General features: G+C 35.6%; 2 protein-coding genes across 3 annotated transcripts in view; both read right to left on the minus strand.

Moving 5' to 3' along the window:
* LOC131322880 (SNF1-related protein kinase catalytic subunit alpha KIN10-like) overlaps nt 1–16,619 on the minus strand; it is a 34,741-nt gene that overhangs the window by 9,630 nt on the left and 8,492 nt on the right. The window lies entirely within an intron of this gene.
* LOC131322881 (SNF1-related protein kinase catalytic subunit alpha KIN10-like) overlaps nt 1–16,619 on the minus strand; it is a 33,516-nt gene that overhangs the window by 8,312 nt on the left and 8,585 nt on the right. Inside the window, exons 6-9 of one of the 2 annotated variants that reach the window (XR_009198999.1) lie at nt 16,417–16,602; nt 14,523–14,606; nt 13,855–14,103; nt 12,866–13,148 (exon numbers count right to left, since the gene is read on the minus strand). Coding sequence is in view for 1 of the 2 variants with exons in the window: in XM_058354433.1 (XP_058210416.1) it covers nt 14,538–14,606; nt 16,417–16,602 (255 nt within the window). In the remaining variant the exon portion in view is untranslated. Of the gene's footprint in view, nt 1–12,865; nt 13,149–13,854; nt 14,104–14,522; nt 14,607–16,416; nt 16,603–16,619 lie in introns of those variants that run through there. The other variant, XM_058354433.1, reaches the window with a different exon arrangement.

Consider the following 16,619-nt stretch of genomic DNA (forward strand, 5'->3'; position numbering starts at 1 on the left):
CTTGTGGGAAAAAAGACAAAAAGAGAAAGGAAGAAAAAAATTAGAAAGTATTCTCTCCCATTGTTTGGTTTGAAGAGAAAGATGAGAGAAAATAGAAAAATTTTAAATTGTGCACTGTACAATTTTCCTCTCATTTTCTTTTATCTTATTTTCTCCTACTTTCCTCAAGTTCCAAACACAGCATTAATCTTGATTACTAAAAAACCAAAAAAAATACCAATACTCTTTCTTTACGGTTAGGACTTAGGAGCACGTCATTGTAATATTTAATCTAACCAAAGTAGTGCAGAATTACACTCCATGATCAAAATTAAACCCACAAGGTCATCCTAAGAAATCTGAGGGTTTGAATGCTTTTCTTTTCATATATAACAGATGTCTTGTTAGCTTGAGCGCATCTTGAATTGTAACGACCCTGATTTTTTGTAAATAAAAATTTCGTTAAATATTTAAATTTTAGGGAAAAAAACTGAAATAGTCCCTGTAGTTAAGTGTCTGTGTCAATTTGGTCCCTGTAGTTGTAATTGGATCAATTTACACTCTGTACTTTTCATTTTGTTCCAATTTGGTCCAATTATTAACTTCCGTTAGTCCGTCGTTAGTCTTTTAAACAGCAAAATCATATGGCCCCCTTTTTTGGGGGTTAAAACACCTGTTCGGCTAAATAAGCCAACTAGCTTATTTTTTTATCTTTATTCAAATTTTTTTCATATTTGTTAGTTTTTCGTCAATTTTTTGGGGGTTATTGCATCATCATGATAAGAGAAATCTAAAAAGTAAAAAATTATGATCGAAATTCAATTTTTTTTAATAAAGACGAAAAAATTGACTTAGGTTTACTTTTCAACATTCCTAATCAAGAATCAGTGCATGGGCCAAGTATAGAAAAATGAATGGAATGACATGGCCCTATTCTTTGTAACCACTTGGGCTGTTAAGTTAGGTTTATTGTAACCTAGTTGAGTGATTTGCTATGTCTATGTATTAGGTTATGACTTGCTAAATTTGGAACTGAGTTTATGTAATACTCTGACTTTTGGACATGGTTCTTTATCATATTGTGACTTTTGAATCTATATCATGTTGTAACTTTTGGACATGGTTCTATATGCATTTTTAGTACTATGCAGAAAAATAAGGCATCTTAGTATTTGTCCACAAGTTGAACAGGTAGACAATACCAGTAATTATGATACTTCATGGCTGATTATGAAAATGATGAATTTGAGGGCAATTTTTCGCAGAAAACTATAATCAAATTTCTTCTTAGTTGCCTCCTTATCAATGGAGAATGGAAGAATGAGCTGTGTTTTAATTTAGAGGTATGTTAGGGCAAGAGGGGAATGAGTAACCCTGTTCAACTAAATAAGCCAATTGGCTTATTTTTTTGTCCTTATTCAAATATTTTTTGTATTTGTTAGTTTTTTGTCATTTTTTAGGGATTATTGCATCGTCATGACAAGAGGAATCTAAAAAGTAAAAATTACGATCGAAACCTAATTTTTTTGAATAAAGACAAAAATAAACCAATAAGTTAATTTTTTCGTCTTTATTCAAAAAAAATTGAATTTCGATAATAATTTTTTACTTTTTATATTTCTCTCGTCATGACTATGCAATAACCCCAAAAAAACTAACAAATACGAAAAAAATTTGAATAAGGATAAAAAAAAAAGCCAGTTGGCTTATTTAGCGGAACAAGTCTGTTTTAACCCAAAAAAAGGGGGCCAGATGATTTTGCTGTTTAAAGGACTAACAACGGACTAACGAAAGTTAGTAATTGGACCAAATTGGAACAAAATAGAAAGTACAGAGTGTAAATCGAGCCAATTGTAACTACAAGGACCAAATTGACACAAACACTTAACTACAGGGACTATTTCAATTTTTTTCCCTAAATTTTATTTTTAATTACTTGGATTTCCTTTAAAATTCCTTTTTAACTTTAATAATCCGTCATAATTAGATTTGAGACTTATAAAATTATATTTCTTTGCACCGGATAATCTAGTCATTTTCAAAAGACAAGTGTACTTGTAGAAACGCTTGTATATTTTCCTAGAGTGTAAAATAAAATCTTAAATTATATTTCTTGGCTGGAGATTCTACTTGGCTAGTATAATTAGCTTCTAATCAACTAGTTGGAGGAACCGAACTACCAATTCATCTAGTTATTTTCTCCTAACCCTAAATGAACCTTTACCCATTGGTCAATAAAAGTTAGGAAAACTTTTATCTATTGGACAATAAGAAACCTAGATTTTTTATCAAAGATATTTTGTGCTAGATTTGATAAAGTATTCATATATAGTTCTATATAAACTTATATACACATGTCTAAAGGACATTTGGTTATTTCAAATATTATAAAAGTATATATTACTTTATTCCTTTTATCCATTGGTCAATACATGCTAGGGTAAACTTTACCCCTTAGATAATAAGGTTAGTCTACCAACAAGTACTAGGATTTTATTAAATAGTCATTTCCTAGATTTTCCATATGATTATATCTTTAAAAATATGTATATGTACCTTATAAATCTATTGCCCTAGATTTTCTAAAGATATTGTTATATATAAATATGTGTACTAAAGTACTCTAATATAATAATATAATAGGAACATGTACTTATTAGATTAGTTTATTAGAAAATTTTGATCTTATATTTTTTTTATTGAATACTTGAAAATCTTAAAAGATTATATAGTACCTTGTAAAGTATTTTACTAGATTTTCTAAGTACACAAATATATTTATATATGGGTACATGTACCTTTTGGCCTATTATTTTTCTAGGAAAATCTTAACCATTGGACAATAATTGCTAGGAAAAATTTTATTCCTTGGGTAATAGCCAAGACTTTTGTTATAAATAGCACCTCATCCTTGCCATTTAACTCACACCTTCCAACCTTTCAACTTCTTTCTCTAGAAATTCTTGAGTTTTTACTTTGTTCTTTCTTGTTCTTGAGTTTTTCTTGAAATTCTTCTTGAAACTCATCCTAAGCCGTCACTAAACCGCCACCCGACCACCCTCTCGATCCAAAAGTTAGTAGTTTTTAGTCAAGAACTAGTTTCGAGAGAAACCTTTCTCTTTCGAAGCTACCGGAAGCCTACTGTAGGAAGTCACTCCGTCCGATAGACAACTTACTTTTCTGTAGCCGCCCTACCGCCAAGAAGAACGGTAGATTATTCTTATCCCCTATCTCTAAGTATATGTAGAATACCTCTACTTACCTACTCTACGTATATTGTATGTTGTTTGTATATCGAAATGCATTGAAGTATTCGTATTTTGATCTTTGGGATGGTTATGAGCATGCATATATGAATTTCTTGTATTACTTGGGGTGTGATAAAGCATAAGTGAATTTCGCTCCAAAGGCGTCCGTACATGTGGCGTTATGCTTTGAATTGTGATTTGAGCATGCTAAATAATATAGAGTTGGATGATCTTGCTAGTTTAGTTTCAAGATTTCCATGAATGATTTATGTATACGTGAAAAGTCCACCGCGGAGTGTATGCATGTGACGAGACACAAAAATTAAGAAAAATAGAAACATGACACCTAGGGTGTGTTAATGACAAGGTGTGTTTTGAAATCGCAATATGGCCGGACTTGCCCATTGTGGGAATGTGTGTGTGTGTTCCAATGGAGATCCGGATCAGCGAAACCATTGTGAGGTTGTGTGCGTTCCCATGGGAACCTAGAGCAGCGGAACCATGGTGAGGAATGACTTGGTTATCCGTGGAAAGGAGTCAATGCAAATTTTGTGTGCCAATGGGAACCCGGTGCGGCGGAACCATTGTGAGGATACTCGAGAGACCGGAACGGCGGAACCAAGGTTGGGTGTGTTAAAACGATTTTGAAAATGTTGATTTGGTAAGTGATAAATGGAGACATGGTCCACGACGAGTCGCGTAGGAAAAACTCAGAAAATCATGGACACTATCATTAGTTTGAATAGTAAATGCAGATGTGTCATTGTTAACTGTTAATGTTATGATTTAACATATAAATTGATCTAATATGGATAACGCTTAACAAGCTTTTTGAAGAAGGTTCCTGTTATTGGAAGCCCATTAAGCTAAACAAAATGATAAAAAAATACAAATTTCAATAAACGTTTACACTTTATACAATTTTCACACATTTCAATATACTTTTTCAAACTTAACAAAAGTCCACTGTGCTCTTTTTAGCATTTTCCTTTCGAGGTAAAGAAATGCTTGAGTAGAATATCCAAAAATCAGGAGGACCGAAAAAGCATATTTAACTACTCCTATTTCTCTTACTTTAGAGTATCTCCGATCCTTATCCTTTTTCTACCCAAACTCAAAATTTGAGTAAAAATATTAAAAATTCATAATAATAAAACATAAACAAAATAAAAATAACTGCTCTGTACTCATCTTTGTTTTTGTATTTTCTTAACAGCGAAGAAAAGTAATATTCCATTAATATAAAAATAATTGCAAGAGAAAGGAAATAGATAAAACAATCCAAAAAAAATTTGTGGAGTTGTTGGCAAGATACCAAACTAACGAAAAATCTCTCCTACAATAACTTCCACATGAATTAATCACTAAACCCCAAATATCAAATTTTCCATGGGAATACTCTCATATCTTCTTTGTGCTCTAAAAAGATCCAAACGAGCAAACCAAAACCGTCTCTTTAACATCTTTTTTGCCCTTAACCTTTTTAATACCCCGTTCTCTTGAACTTATTAAATCTGGAAGTTGTCCTTATTTGAAATTTTTTTGCATTTATTAGCTTTGCACGCAAATTTTTGTGGGTTATTGATTCGTCTCGACAAGAGGAATTGAAAAAGTAATTTTTTTTTACTTTTACCTAAATATTTTGAGAAATAACCATTTTTTAGCAAAAAAAGGTTAAAAAGTGGTTATTTCTCAAAATATTTGAGTAAAAGTAAAAAAAAAATTTACTTTTCTGATTCCTTTTATTGAAACGAATCAATAACTCACAAAAGTTGGCGCAAAACTAATAAATGAGGAAAAAATTCAAATAAAAATAAAACTCCCAAATTTAAATTAAGTTCAAGAGAATGGGATAATGTTAAACCATCTCCAATTCCTTGTCTGGCCCCACCCCTCAAATTGAACTCTTCCCCCATGGTATCATTGTTTTTGGGTTCGATATTTGTAACTACAAGTTTACTATAAATAGTCTGTTTTAAAATAAACCACTTTCGGACAAAAAAGTCTTTTAAAAAAAGGGAGACTTAAAAAATCATCCTCAGAACCCACTCTTTGTAGGTTTTTATCCTGCTCAATTTTGGCACTTATGTTTTCATCCCCACTATATATATATATATATATATATATATATATATATATATAGTTAGTTAGTTAGTTAGGTTCCGGTGAGGGATCCCTCATTTTATTAAAATGCGGGACTCCCCTCCCGATTGAATTTCGATGATCCGAGCCGCTCAAAGTGATCAGAACGTGATTTTAAGGATCCCCATGAGAAATCAACAAAAAAAATGACCGGGAAGGGCTTCATCCGAGTAGTTTTCATTGAACGGTTCAAAAAAAATTGCTCGGATGACGCCCTTCCCGGTCATTGTTTTTGCTGATTTCTTGCGGAGACCTTTAAAATTACGTTCTGCACACATTGAACGGTTCGGATTTTCAAAATTTGATCGGAAAATGAAAGTCCCTCATTTTAACAAAATGAGGAATCCCTCACTTGAAAATTCCTATATATATATATATATATATATATATATATATATATATATATAGAGAGAGAGAGAGAGAGAGAGAGAGAGAGAGAGAGAGAGAGAGAGAGAGAGAGAGAGAGAAATCTTCAAGTAAGGACATTAAAATGGGGACCTTCTATGCAGACCTTTCCATTTCTCGCCTTTTCTGATCGGATTTCGATGATCCGAGCCGCTCAATGTGTTCAAAATGTGATTTTAAGGGTACCCGGGAGAAATCGACAAATAAAATGACCAAGAAGAGCTTGAAATGAGCAGTTTTTATTTGAACCATTCAATAAAAAACAAACAAAAACTGCTCGGATGAAGCCCTTCCCGGTCTTTTTTTTTATTGATTCCTCGTGGGTACCCTTAAAATCACATTCTGAACACATTGAGCGGCGATCATCGAAATTCGATCGAAAAAGAGAGGTCTACATTTTATTAAAATGAGGTAGTCTTTATAAGAAAAGAACTTATATATATAAAAGCTTCTAATGCGGACCTCCGCATCTAAGCAAAGTGTGGACCTTCCCTTTCCCGATCGAATTTCGATGATCCGAGCGCTCAATGTATTCAGAACATGATTTTAAGGGTACTCGCGAGAAATCAGCAAAAAAAAAAAATCGGGAAAGGCTTCATCCGAGTAGTTTTTGTTTATTTTTTATTGAACGGTTCAAATAAAAATTGCTCAAATCAAGCCCTTCCCGGTCATTTTTTTGCCAATTTCTCGCGGCTATCCTTAAAATCACGTTTTGAACACATTAAACAGCTCGGATTATCAAAATTCAATCGAAAAAGAGGAGAAATGGGGTAGTCCGTACTTTGCTTGGATGCGGAGGTCCGCATTAGAAGCCTACTGATATATTGCTTGGATGCGGAGGTCCGCATTAGAAGCTTACTGATATATAGATATATATATATATATATATATATATATATATATATATATATATATATATATATATATATATATATATATATATATATATAGTCCTCTTCTCCTAAGAACCACCTTAACTTAATAAAATAAGGACCTCCCTTTCCCGATCGAATTTCGATGATCCGAGCCGCTCAATGTGTTCAGAGCGTGATTTTAAGGGTACACGCGAGAAATCAGCAAAAAAAAAGATTGGGAAGGGCTTCATCCGAGCAGTTTTGGTTTATTTTTTATCAAACGGTTCAAATTAAAACTGCTCGGATGAAGACTTTTCCGGTCTTTTTTTTTGCCAATTCCTTATAATTACCCTTAAAATCACGTTCTGAACACATTGAGCGGCTTAGATCATCAAAATTCAAACGGAAAATGAGAGAAATAGAGAGGTCCTTATTTTAACTAAAATAAGGACCACCTTATTTGAAAATGACTGTATATATATATATATATATATATATATATATATATCCGAAAGTTGGGATGAAATCATAAGATTTCAAATCCTAGCAATAAATTAGGTCCATGAATTACTCCTCCCTATATATAACCGAAAGTTGGGATGAAATCATAAGATTTCAAATCCCAGCAATAAATTAGGCCCATGAATTACTCCTCCCATCCTTATCTGATCCCCACAAAATGGAAACCTCATTAGAAATTTGAATATTTTTGAAATGGGTTTTGGAATCCATAAATGGACATGAGTTCGGACACTTCGTCGCCCATAGCCGCCACAAATCCGTCCCCATCCTCACCGCGCATCCTCGTCGATGTCCTCTGCATCCACATCACCATCCCTTGCATCTCCGTCTCTGTACACTGCATCCATGTCGCCATCCTCCATCCCACCCTCCACCGGAAACAGCTTCTTTAAATCCAGACCGAAGTGGAAGGTCGAGAGGAGAGAGATGGGGCTGGTGGTTTGTTGCGAGGCCGCCTCCGGAGCTGCTGTTGCGGAGAAAGAAGTCCCCGAGGCCTCCGACAAGCACCACGAGTACCAAGCCGAGGTGGGTTTTAACCTCTCTTTTTTTACAGTTCCTTTTGGTTTAGAAATTTTATAGTTTTGGGTTATTTGGATTTGTGTATGTGCTTGATTGCTTATTCAAGGGGTGCAAAATGAGTCGATCCGAGCTTCATCATGTTCGAGTTTGAAAGAGTTCGTGTTTCGGGTTGACCCACCCGTACATTGTTGCCACGGTCGAGTTTGAAAGAGTTCGTGTTGGGTTTGTTGTTTGGAAGCATGTCATGATGTAGATATGTCATGTAATTTGATTCTCAATTGTGTGGGTTATATTTCATAATTTCAATAATAATATTTTGAGAGTATGTCATGTTTGTTAAATCGGTTTCAAGCTAGATTAGGAATAGTCATGAAACGCTAGAATCATGATGGTAATTTAACCATGTTAATACTTGTTTTGATAGTAATCTAACCATGTTTCATGAAATTAAAAAATATGACCTTTGTGGATAAACAATTTAGCATGATCAATACATGCAAAAAATATAGTCAACTTATCATGTTATATACCAGTTTGCCAGTTTTGATGGAAAATAGTCAATTTTTCATTAAATAAGATTGCGAACCATAATTCATTGTTAAGTGGTGCAACTTGATGGTCAAATGAAATGGGGATAACTGACAAATCCGTTTCATGGTAAATGATGCAAATAATTTACCATGAAAATTAAAACCATCATAAGTGCAGTGGGGGGGAGAAAATCAAAATCTACTTAGACGTAAAACACCATGGATACATTAATTTTTTTTCATGATTCGAACATGCATGTCATGGTGACGGTGCGAATGATTTAGCATGAAATGGACATAATAGAAAAACCCGTTTCATGGTAAATGATACAAATAATTTACTATGAAACTAAAACCGGGTTGAACTTAAGATAACTCACGCGCTAAATTGAACGAGAAATCATTGGGATTTGTTGGAATATTTAAAAATTTGAAAATCTTCCCCTCTTATATCTCACCTAATTGTATAAGCTTTCATATTCATCCGAATCCCACAAATTTAGGAAACAGTAAAAGTGTGTGTATTATAAAATAGTGTAAAGGGTAATAAGGGTAATTTACATAATGGAAGGATGAAAACATAAGTATAAAAAGGGCGCTGCTATTCGCAACCCTCTATTTACTCCCATAGCCCGTTAAAAAATTTCAATTATACTCGACAGTTAGTTACCGAAATTGAGATATATTTTCAGCATCCAATTACCGAAATATAATATTTTTTTCAACAGATGTTTACCGAAAATGCATGTTCGGCAGTTGTTTACCGAAAGTTGAACATATTTTCGACATGTAGTTATCGAAATATAATCTTGTTTTCAACGGCAATTTACCGAAATGTTATTTATGATTTTCAACAACCATTTATCGAAATGTAGTGGGTTACGGAAGAAAATAAAGGGCTGCGAAAAGCGACACCCTATAAAAAATGTGCGAAATTAATTCTGACATGGCAAAGCTAAAGAAGATGATTATTTAAAGTTTCTTTAAAAAAATGAACAAAAATACCCTTTAAGATTACTAAACACAATCCACCCATCTTACTCCCTCCGTTCCACCGGTTCCACCATAGCCACCATACTCGCCGGAGCTCCTCCATGGCTGCTGAGAATTTCCAACAATGAACAGAGATCGACAAATCGGTAGAGCTCCGATTTGGTAGATATTTTCGGAAGGGGGTTACCTGTGAGGTGGAGAGGGTTGATTCCGAAAATATGAAATTCACCCCGGTCGTCTCCGAGTTCTTCAATCGGTAGTAATCCTTACTTATTTCTTCAACTTTCCATGTTAACTTCCGAAGATATCTACCATAATCGGAGACGACTGGGGTGAATTTCTTTTTGGGAGATAGTACCTGTTTGATTTCAGATTCAGGGCGGGTTCAAATTCTACTCTCCGTGCCTAGAAAATTGTGGATACTAATTTCTGAAAAATACGCACTAATTCGGAAGTTAACTTCCGAAATTAGTGAAAGAATTCGGAAGTTAGAGTTGATTGTGCATTACTAAAATGCGTGATGTCAATCGCGTATGCACGAAATGCAGTTTCGGACATCGGATTGTGCTAAAAACGCATTACCATAATGCGCGATAAACTCTAACTTCCGAATTCTTTGAATAATTTCGGAAATTAACTTTCCGATTTTGGTAGATATTTTCGGGATTGGATATCGAATTGGAGGTTCCAAAGAAAAAATTGTCAACCTCGTCGAACTCTGTTTGCCACGACCGGAGTTTTCGCTGGCCATGTAATTTCCTCTTTCAACGGAGAGTATAAATTTTCGTCGACCACAATTTAGGGAAAGTTATTAAATTTTGGTGCTGCGTGGTGGTGGTGGCGTGTGATGGTGGTGGTGTTAATAGGAGAAAAGAGAGAATGGGGAGAGAGAAGGGGAAGGGGAGGAGGAGGAGGAAAATGACTGGTGCCTGGTGGTGGTGAGTTGAGAAGAGAAGACAGAACGGGGGGAGAGAGAAGGGGGAAGGGGAGAAGGATGAAGATGACTGGTGGGGTGGAAAGTGTATTTTGAAAAATTCATAGATATTTGTTAAGTTATATATAACAAATTATTACAAGATTTATGAATTTGGTTTAATACAAGCTACCTATGGAAAATTCGCAGTTGCAAATAGTCTGTTTTTTTTTTGTAATTCTTGTTTTCGATTGTTATGTGGCGGCTATATAAAACACACCTTCTTCTGTTAGGACTCAGTCTACTGGTCGGCCTATAGTTTCTCCCTTGATCCATTACCTCCCACAGTTAACTCCCACAGATTACTCCTCTATATATACCCACGCTTTCGTCCCTTATCTTCTCCTTTCATCACCTATATATCCATTCTACCCTAGGGCGTCCAATCTTTAGCTAGCTTTTTTTGTTCACTGCGCCTCCTTATTCTCCAAAGACCAATCTTGATTTTCATTCCTCCGTTATTCAAACAACCCATGTGTTTTCCTTCTCCAATTCATTCATCCATACTCCCAATACCCACATGGATTTTTTGGGTTCCAACATGACTACTACTTCATCTTTCTTTCGATCTGCTGTCGACTTGTTTTTGGTTGTGTGCGAGGCCTTTTCTTAACTGGGTCTCCTTTGATCCCCATAATCTGGTAGTCTTTCGTTCTTGGTTGTTACCATGAGATAAGAGGAAGGTTTGGCTTTGTTTCCGCCGATGAAAGGGTCCAACGATGAGTATGAAGATACTGAAATTGCAGAGAATTCCCCCAACGGCCCTTACATAAGGTACAACGAAGTGCTAAGCAGAGAATTTGGAGCAGCAACCAAGGTTTCGTATAAAGGATTTGATGTCGTTGATGGAATGGAAGTCACGTGGAACAAACTCTACGGCAATGATTCGTCGAATGCTGCAGAACAAGTGGAGAAAAGGCTTGACAGTTTGTTGAAGCCATTGAGGCACAAGAACATCATCAAGTCATATAGGACATGGGTGGACCATGAGAGTGGGAGTATCAACATGATCACATAGTCGTTCACTTCGGGGAGTTTGAGGGAATTCAGAGGGAAGCATAGGAGTGTTGATGTCGTCGTGATCAAGAACTGGGCTAGGCAGATTCTTCAGGGCTTGTGCTATTTACATACTCATGATCCCCCTATTGTTCATGGAGATTTGACCTGTGAAAATATATTTGTTAATGGGATCTGCATATTGGATACGTACGTGTGGATACGTATGCATTTGGGATTTGCATGTTGGAGTTGGTCTACTACTGAATGTCTGAAAATTGAAGAAGGGAATAAGAGTAAACTGCTAATAGGATTTTGCTTGAGAAAGTGAAGAACATACAAGGCAATTCGTCGAAAAGTGCCTTGTTCTGACATCTACAATGGCGTTTCCATTAGTTGAGGAACTCTTGAAACATACATTCCTTGAAAAAACCAGTACTAGTCTTCCAATGGGCATGGTCCGGGAAGCTGATCGCCATCCGGTTTCAGTTACAGAATTCAAGTTGCTGAACGAGAGAAACGAATTCAGATTAACAGGAGAAAGAAGGGATGAAAGGTGTTGCGCATCGCTGACTTGTTTCACCGAGGAAGGGTGACGAATATCGAGTTCGCGTTTTGTGTAGACAAGGATACCACAATATCAGTAGCCGGTGAGATGGTTCAAGAACTTGGTCTACAGATGGAAGATGTGAGTTTGATTGTGGAGCTGATGGACAACTTGACCATCAAAATGGTGCCCTGCAGGATGCCTTCGTTTGGAAGATTTACAGGTGTAAAAAGCTCGTATGCGGATCCAATTCTTGGTTTTTGATTGTTGCCTTGTTCAAAGTTTTTGGACCGAATACTGAATGGAGTAAATTCTTTGTTGTATCTGTGATAAATAACTGTTCTTCAATCGGCAAACGTAAATACGGAGGCTTAGTTGATGTTTACTGCAGAAAATAGATTCCGTGAGTTTCATATTGCATGCAATTCTCAACACAGCTCATTGCCACACCAAACTCACATGTGGTATCAGGTATGTTGTACAAGATTAAATGTACACAACTTTTTCCTTTTCTGATTTGTGCAGTTTTATGAACTTCAACCAGCCTGCAACTAATAGCATCTTGAAGAGGATTGATATGCATGTAATTCATTGCAAGTTATTATCTATTATTCCTCTCATTCTCATATGTCATACAATGAAGACAATCGGGCTATGCTACTCCTACAGTCCATCTCAACAATCAATGGTCCAGAACATGCAGTATCCTACAGTCCATCTCAGCAATCAATGGTCCAGAACATTGAAAATACTTTTGGACGGCTGATATGCTGCCCTATAGCCCTCTAGTGCACCCTTGCACCACAGGGTTCTCCCTCTCTTTCTATATATATATATATATTTTTTTTTTGTTGAGGCGGAGTCTCGTTACTCATGAGAAATGGTAAGTAGAGAACTTATATATGTATTTGTTACGATCGATCTTCCATTGGTATGTATAGAGTGCAGTAACGGTGGATATACATGCAGTTCTTAGGAAAAGCATTCAGAATTCCTTTCAAATGGTTGAATCTCTCTAGACGTGTAGATGTTCTTGCATAAGACGTCCACAAATATCCAATGAGCTATTTCCTTCATTCGATGTAGGTGAAACACCAATAGCCCAAAATACAAGGCCAAACAAACACATCAAATCGATTTGTGTGGTAAAAATGTTGGAGTAATCAGTAACGAGAAGCTATTTATATGTCAAATTACAACAATTCGAGTGAAAGGTTGATACCCACGTTCGGAAGGGAACCTATAAGAGACGGAGAAGTAATAGCTCCAATCCTTCAGTTTATTCCAGAGCTCCAAATGCGTACTTGGTATATTACACTAGGCCCAAAATTAAGTGGCCACATATGCGAAGAACATAGTGCAGATTTCAAGGAAGAGCAATGGTGTCCCATGAATCACTTGCATATCTAGAAGATACGATTCTTTACTTGCTTTATAGAGCTGTAAAAAATGGTAGACATGGCAAATTATGATACTGGAACATATACTGTATCTTAAGCAGACAAAGACACCTTAAAACAAAGGATTCCAGTATCTATAACCAAAATTAAGGTTATGCCAATATCCACTGAATACAAATGATGCGATGTACCAAAGACTGCTTTCGAGATCTGAATATTTTTTTCCCACATAATACTACTAGGATACTGTTCAAAAATTTGTTTTAAGTTCAGAGAAACCAATGCCATCATGAATAATCTTAGATACCACTGTATGCTGAAGACATGGTATTAGCCGAACTTATCAGCCACAAAAATAAGAAGAGTTAAGTTCCCAAAAAAAACAAAAAAAAAGAAAAGAAAAGCCTCATTACTTGCCCAAAAGAAGAGCAATTAGTCAATACATGAGATTGCGATCTTTTCAGTCAGCATAAGAGCTAAAACTTTGATGTATTATTGCACACTGATATAAACTTGCTTTTGATACCCTTTTTCCCATAGAAAAAAGAAAGAAATGTTGACAGTATACGATGTTTGATACTGCCATGTATAATTATGATACTCTCTAATGTCTACACCAGCCAAGCATGATATTCAGTAACTTCAAGCCACACGAAGGTAAATTCCAATTCCTACCTTGACGTTGAGTAATTCAACCAAAGAATGGGTCAAATAATCTAAGCATGGTAAAAGAAGCATGTCAATACCTGGATTTCAAATCTAACCGCATGTTGCACCCTCACACCCCCTCTGCTCCTACTCGTAATTGACAGTTTGAGACTGTCTGTGGAATTTACATTAGTTCGGCCATCATTAATTGTATCCTTGGGACTGGAGGCAAATAGAGGCAACCAGAGACATTTCATATTGTAAGGTCCATTCTCCTTCCATCGTACATTTAACTTTTGAAAAATCTTTAACACAGCTGTCATCATTTCACGGGGATTTGCCTGAGACTGAAGATAAGAATTAAAAGAAAAAACCAACAAAATCATAACCATAATGATGTCAAAGCAGCTACAGTGGAAAGCTTTTAATACTCCCTCCGTCCCCTTATTATAGTCCAGTATTCCATTTTGGGCTGTCCCTTAATAAGTGTCCATTTGGTAAAGTTAGTGGGTAAAAATTGGTACATTGTCTATTTTGTCCCTAAAAGTATATTCCATTTTGAAAAGTTAGTGAGTAAAAAGTGTAATGATGATGGGTAAGTAGGGAAAGTGGAGGAAAAAATTGATGTGAAAGGTATAATGATGATGTTTTTTAATAAGTTGGAGTTACGAAGTAGGACATTTAAAAAGGGACGAAGGGAGTAGAAGAAAACACACAAAACATATTCATGCAGTAAACCATATAAAGTAGGAAAATATATTATAACCTGAAACCCAAGTGCCTAGTTTGTTTGATTAGGAGACAGCGATCTCATGTATCTTTCAGGATGATCCTCATGTACCAGATGTTGCTAAGATTAGAGAAAAAAGAAAAAATTGAAAATCAGTAGTTTATCAACCTGACCCATTCGAGAAAATATATGTTCCAAAACAAAGGTGCCCATTCAGATTGACAAAAAGTAGCCTAATTCCCTGTTTTAACAATTTATCTTTGGGAATTCTTCTCCTTTCCCAACCTAGCTTACAACTCTTGCATCATGTGCTTCTAACTCTAGTAGATAAACCAAGAGAGGGCCACCATCAATGTGCCTTTCTCCTCTGGTAGTAATGCTAAGAACATTGCTATAAGAGATTTCAACTGGTGAGCAAACCAAGCTCGGAGTTCATATGGTAATTATATCAAAGCCATGTATGTCATTCTCAATTGTCATGATTAGGTGATTACTGAAACTGAACACATGCGCGCGCGCACACACAAACGCTCACAATTATTAGAAGAAAACTACTCACTCATGCAAGATTGGTAAGGATCAAGGTTACAGTCGCTTGTTACGAATTTATACAACACTATTGTTGATTATTGTTACCTAATTGATCATACTTGGCATGTCCTTACCTAATTGTTAAAGCTTTTGCCACTTTGGGTTATTAAAACTAGTTGATGATGCTTGTAGTCCTCTCCAATCATTGCTAGGGTGTATTTGCAATAGCTCCTTCTTAGATTTTATGTAGTTGATTCTGCTTTAGATTCTAGATTTTTAGATTCTAGAGAAGTTATGAAGAGTGTTTGCTGTAGCTTTGGATGAAGTAAATGTCATTGCAGCTCAAGAGTGGTGTTTGCAGTAAAAGCTGCAAAATATTATTTTGCTATGAATTAATCTATTTTGTCCGTGACCAAGAGGTAATTATTTTTAGAATGCTAAAGAATATTTTTGTCTTCCCACTAATCATAGCTTCTAGGAATCTGTAAAAGCATCAAAACTGTAGCTTCTAAAAAATCAGCTTTTGCGCCTAAAAAGGAAATGTGAAAAATGTGGTGATTTTTAGAAGCTACTTCTAGAATCTGCTCTTAGAATTTTTCGCAAAAGGCACCTAGTTGATTTTGAATCTGGTGCTTGACATTAATCATGATGTTCTAGAATGATTCTCCGGTGCTTAGCACAAGAACCCCTACTGCATATAATTGGAAAAGAAAAAAAAAGTAGTTCAAAGTGCACAAGCAGAACACCAATGGGGAGCAAATAAAGATGGAGAGTGTTCCTAAGACCTCCTATAAGATGATACTATGACATATCACTAGTTGTCCCCAAAAGTTTTAAGCCGTTAGAAAATGGACCAAATAATGTTATACAAAGTTATCCGAAAATGTATCCGAAAAGGATACTTGGCTGAATAATAAAATTACTAATACAATTTAAACAATTAAATCTATGCACTATGTAGTCTATCGGACCTTGTGTTGTTATATGTCTGTATGTAATGGCTTGCTGGTCTAGTTTGTATTTGATCTCAATGAATACTTTTTTTATAGGATGGGCCCCATTCGGCTTGGTTGTACAAAGCCCCAATACTGTGTTATATATGCCTTTGGGTCCTCCATTGGTTCTTGTATTAGCGTTTCAATTTCAAGCTACTTATCGATTTTACTGAAACGAAAAAGATGGAATACATTTAAGCTGGACTACAATGTGAGTAGAGCTATAACTAATAAAAAACAAACCACAATACTTTGATACACACCAAATAATATGATTTAGGTATTCGACTATAGATGTTAGCTCCCAGCGATTGTAATAGATTACATACTTCAAAAGATGAAATCTCAGAGAAAATCCACACACAAAGAAAAATCATTAAACAGGTATAAGGAATCATGCTTACCTCTTTGGTGTTGTACACTGAAATGACTGTGGGCATAAGCAGATATCGAGGAAAATGTAGTTGAAACCAAGGATGCCGACGTATTTCAGGGATTGATAAACGGTTTATGGGGTCGACAATGAGTATCCGCGAAATTAAATCACGTGCAGCAAGAGACAAATAATGTGGGAAGGTGTATACTCCATTCTGATAAAAGAAACTTA

This window comes from Rhododendron vialii, chromosome 4a (assembly GCF_030253575.1).
Source record: "Rhododendron vialii isolate Sample 1 chromosome 4a, ASM3025357v1".
NCBI classification, from domain to species: domain Eukaryota; kingdom Viridiplantae; phylum Streptophyta; class Magnoliopsida; order Ericales; family Ericaceae; genus Rhododendron; species Rhododendron vialii.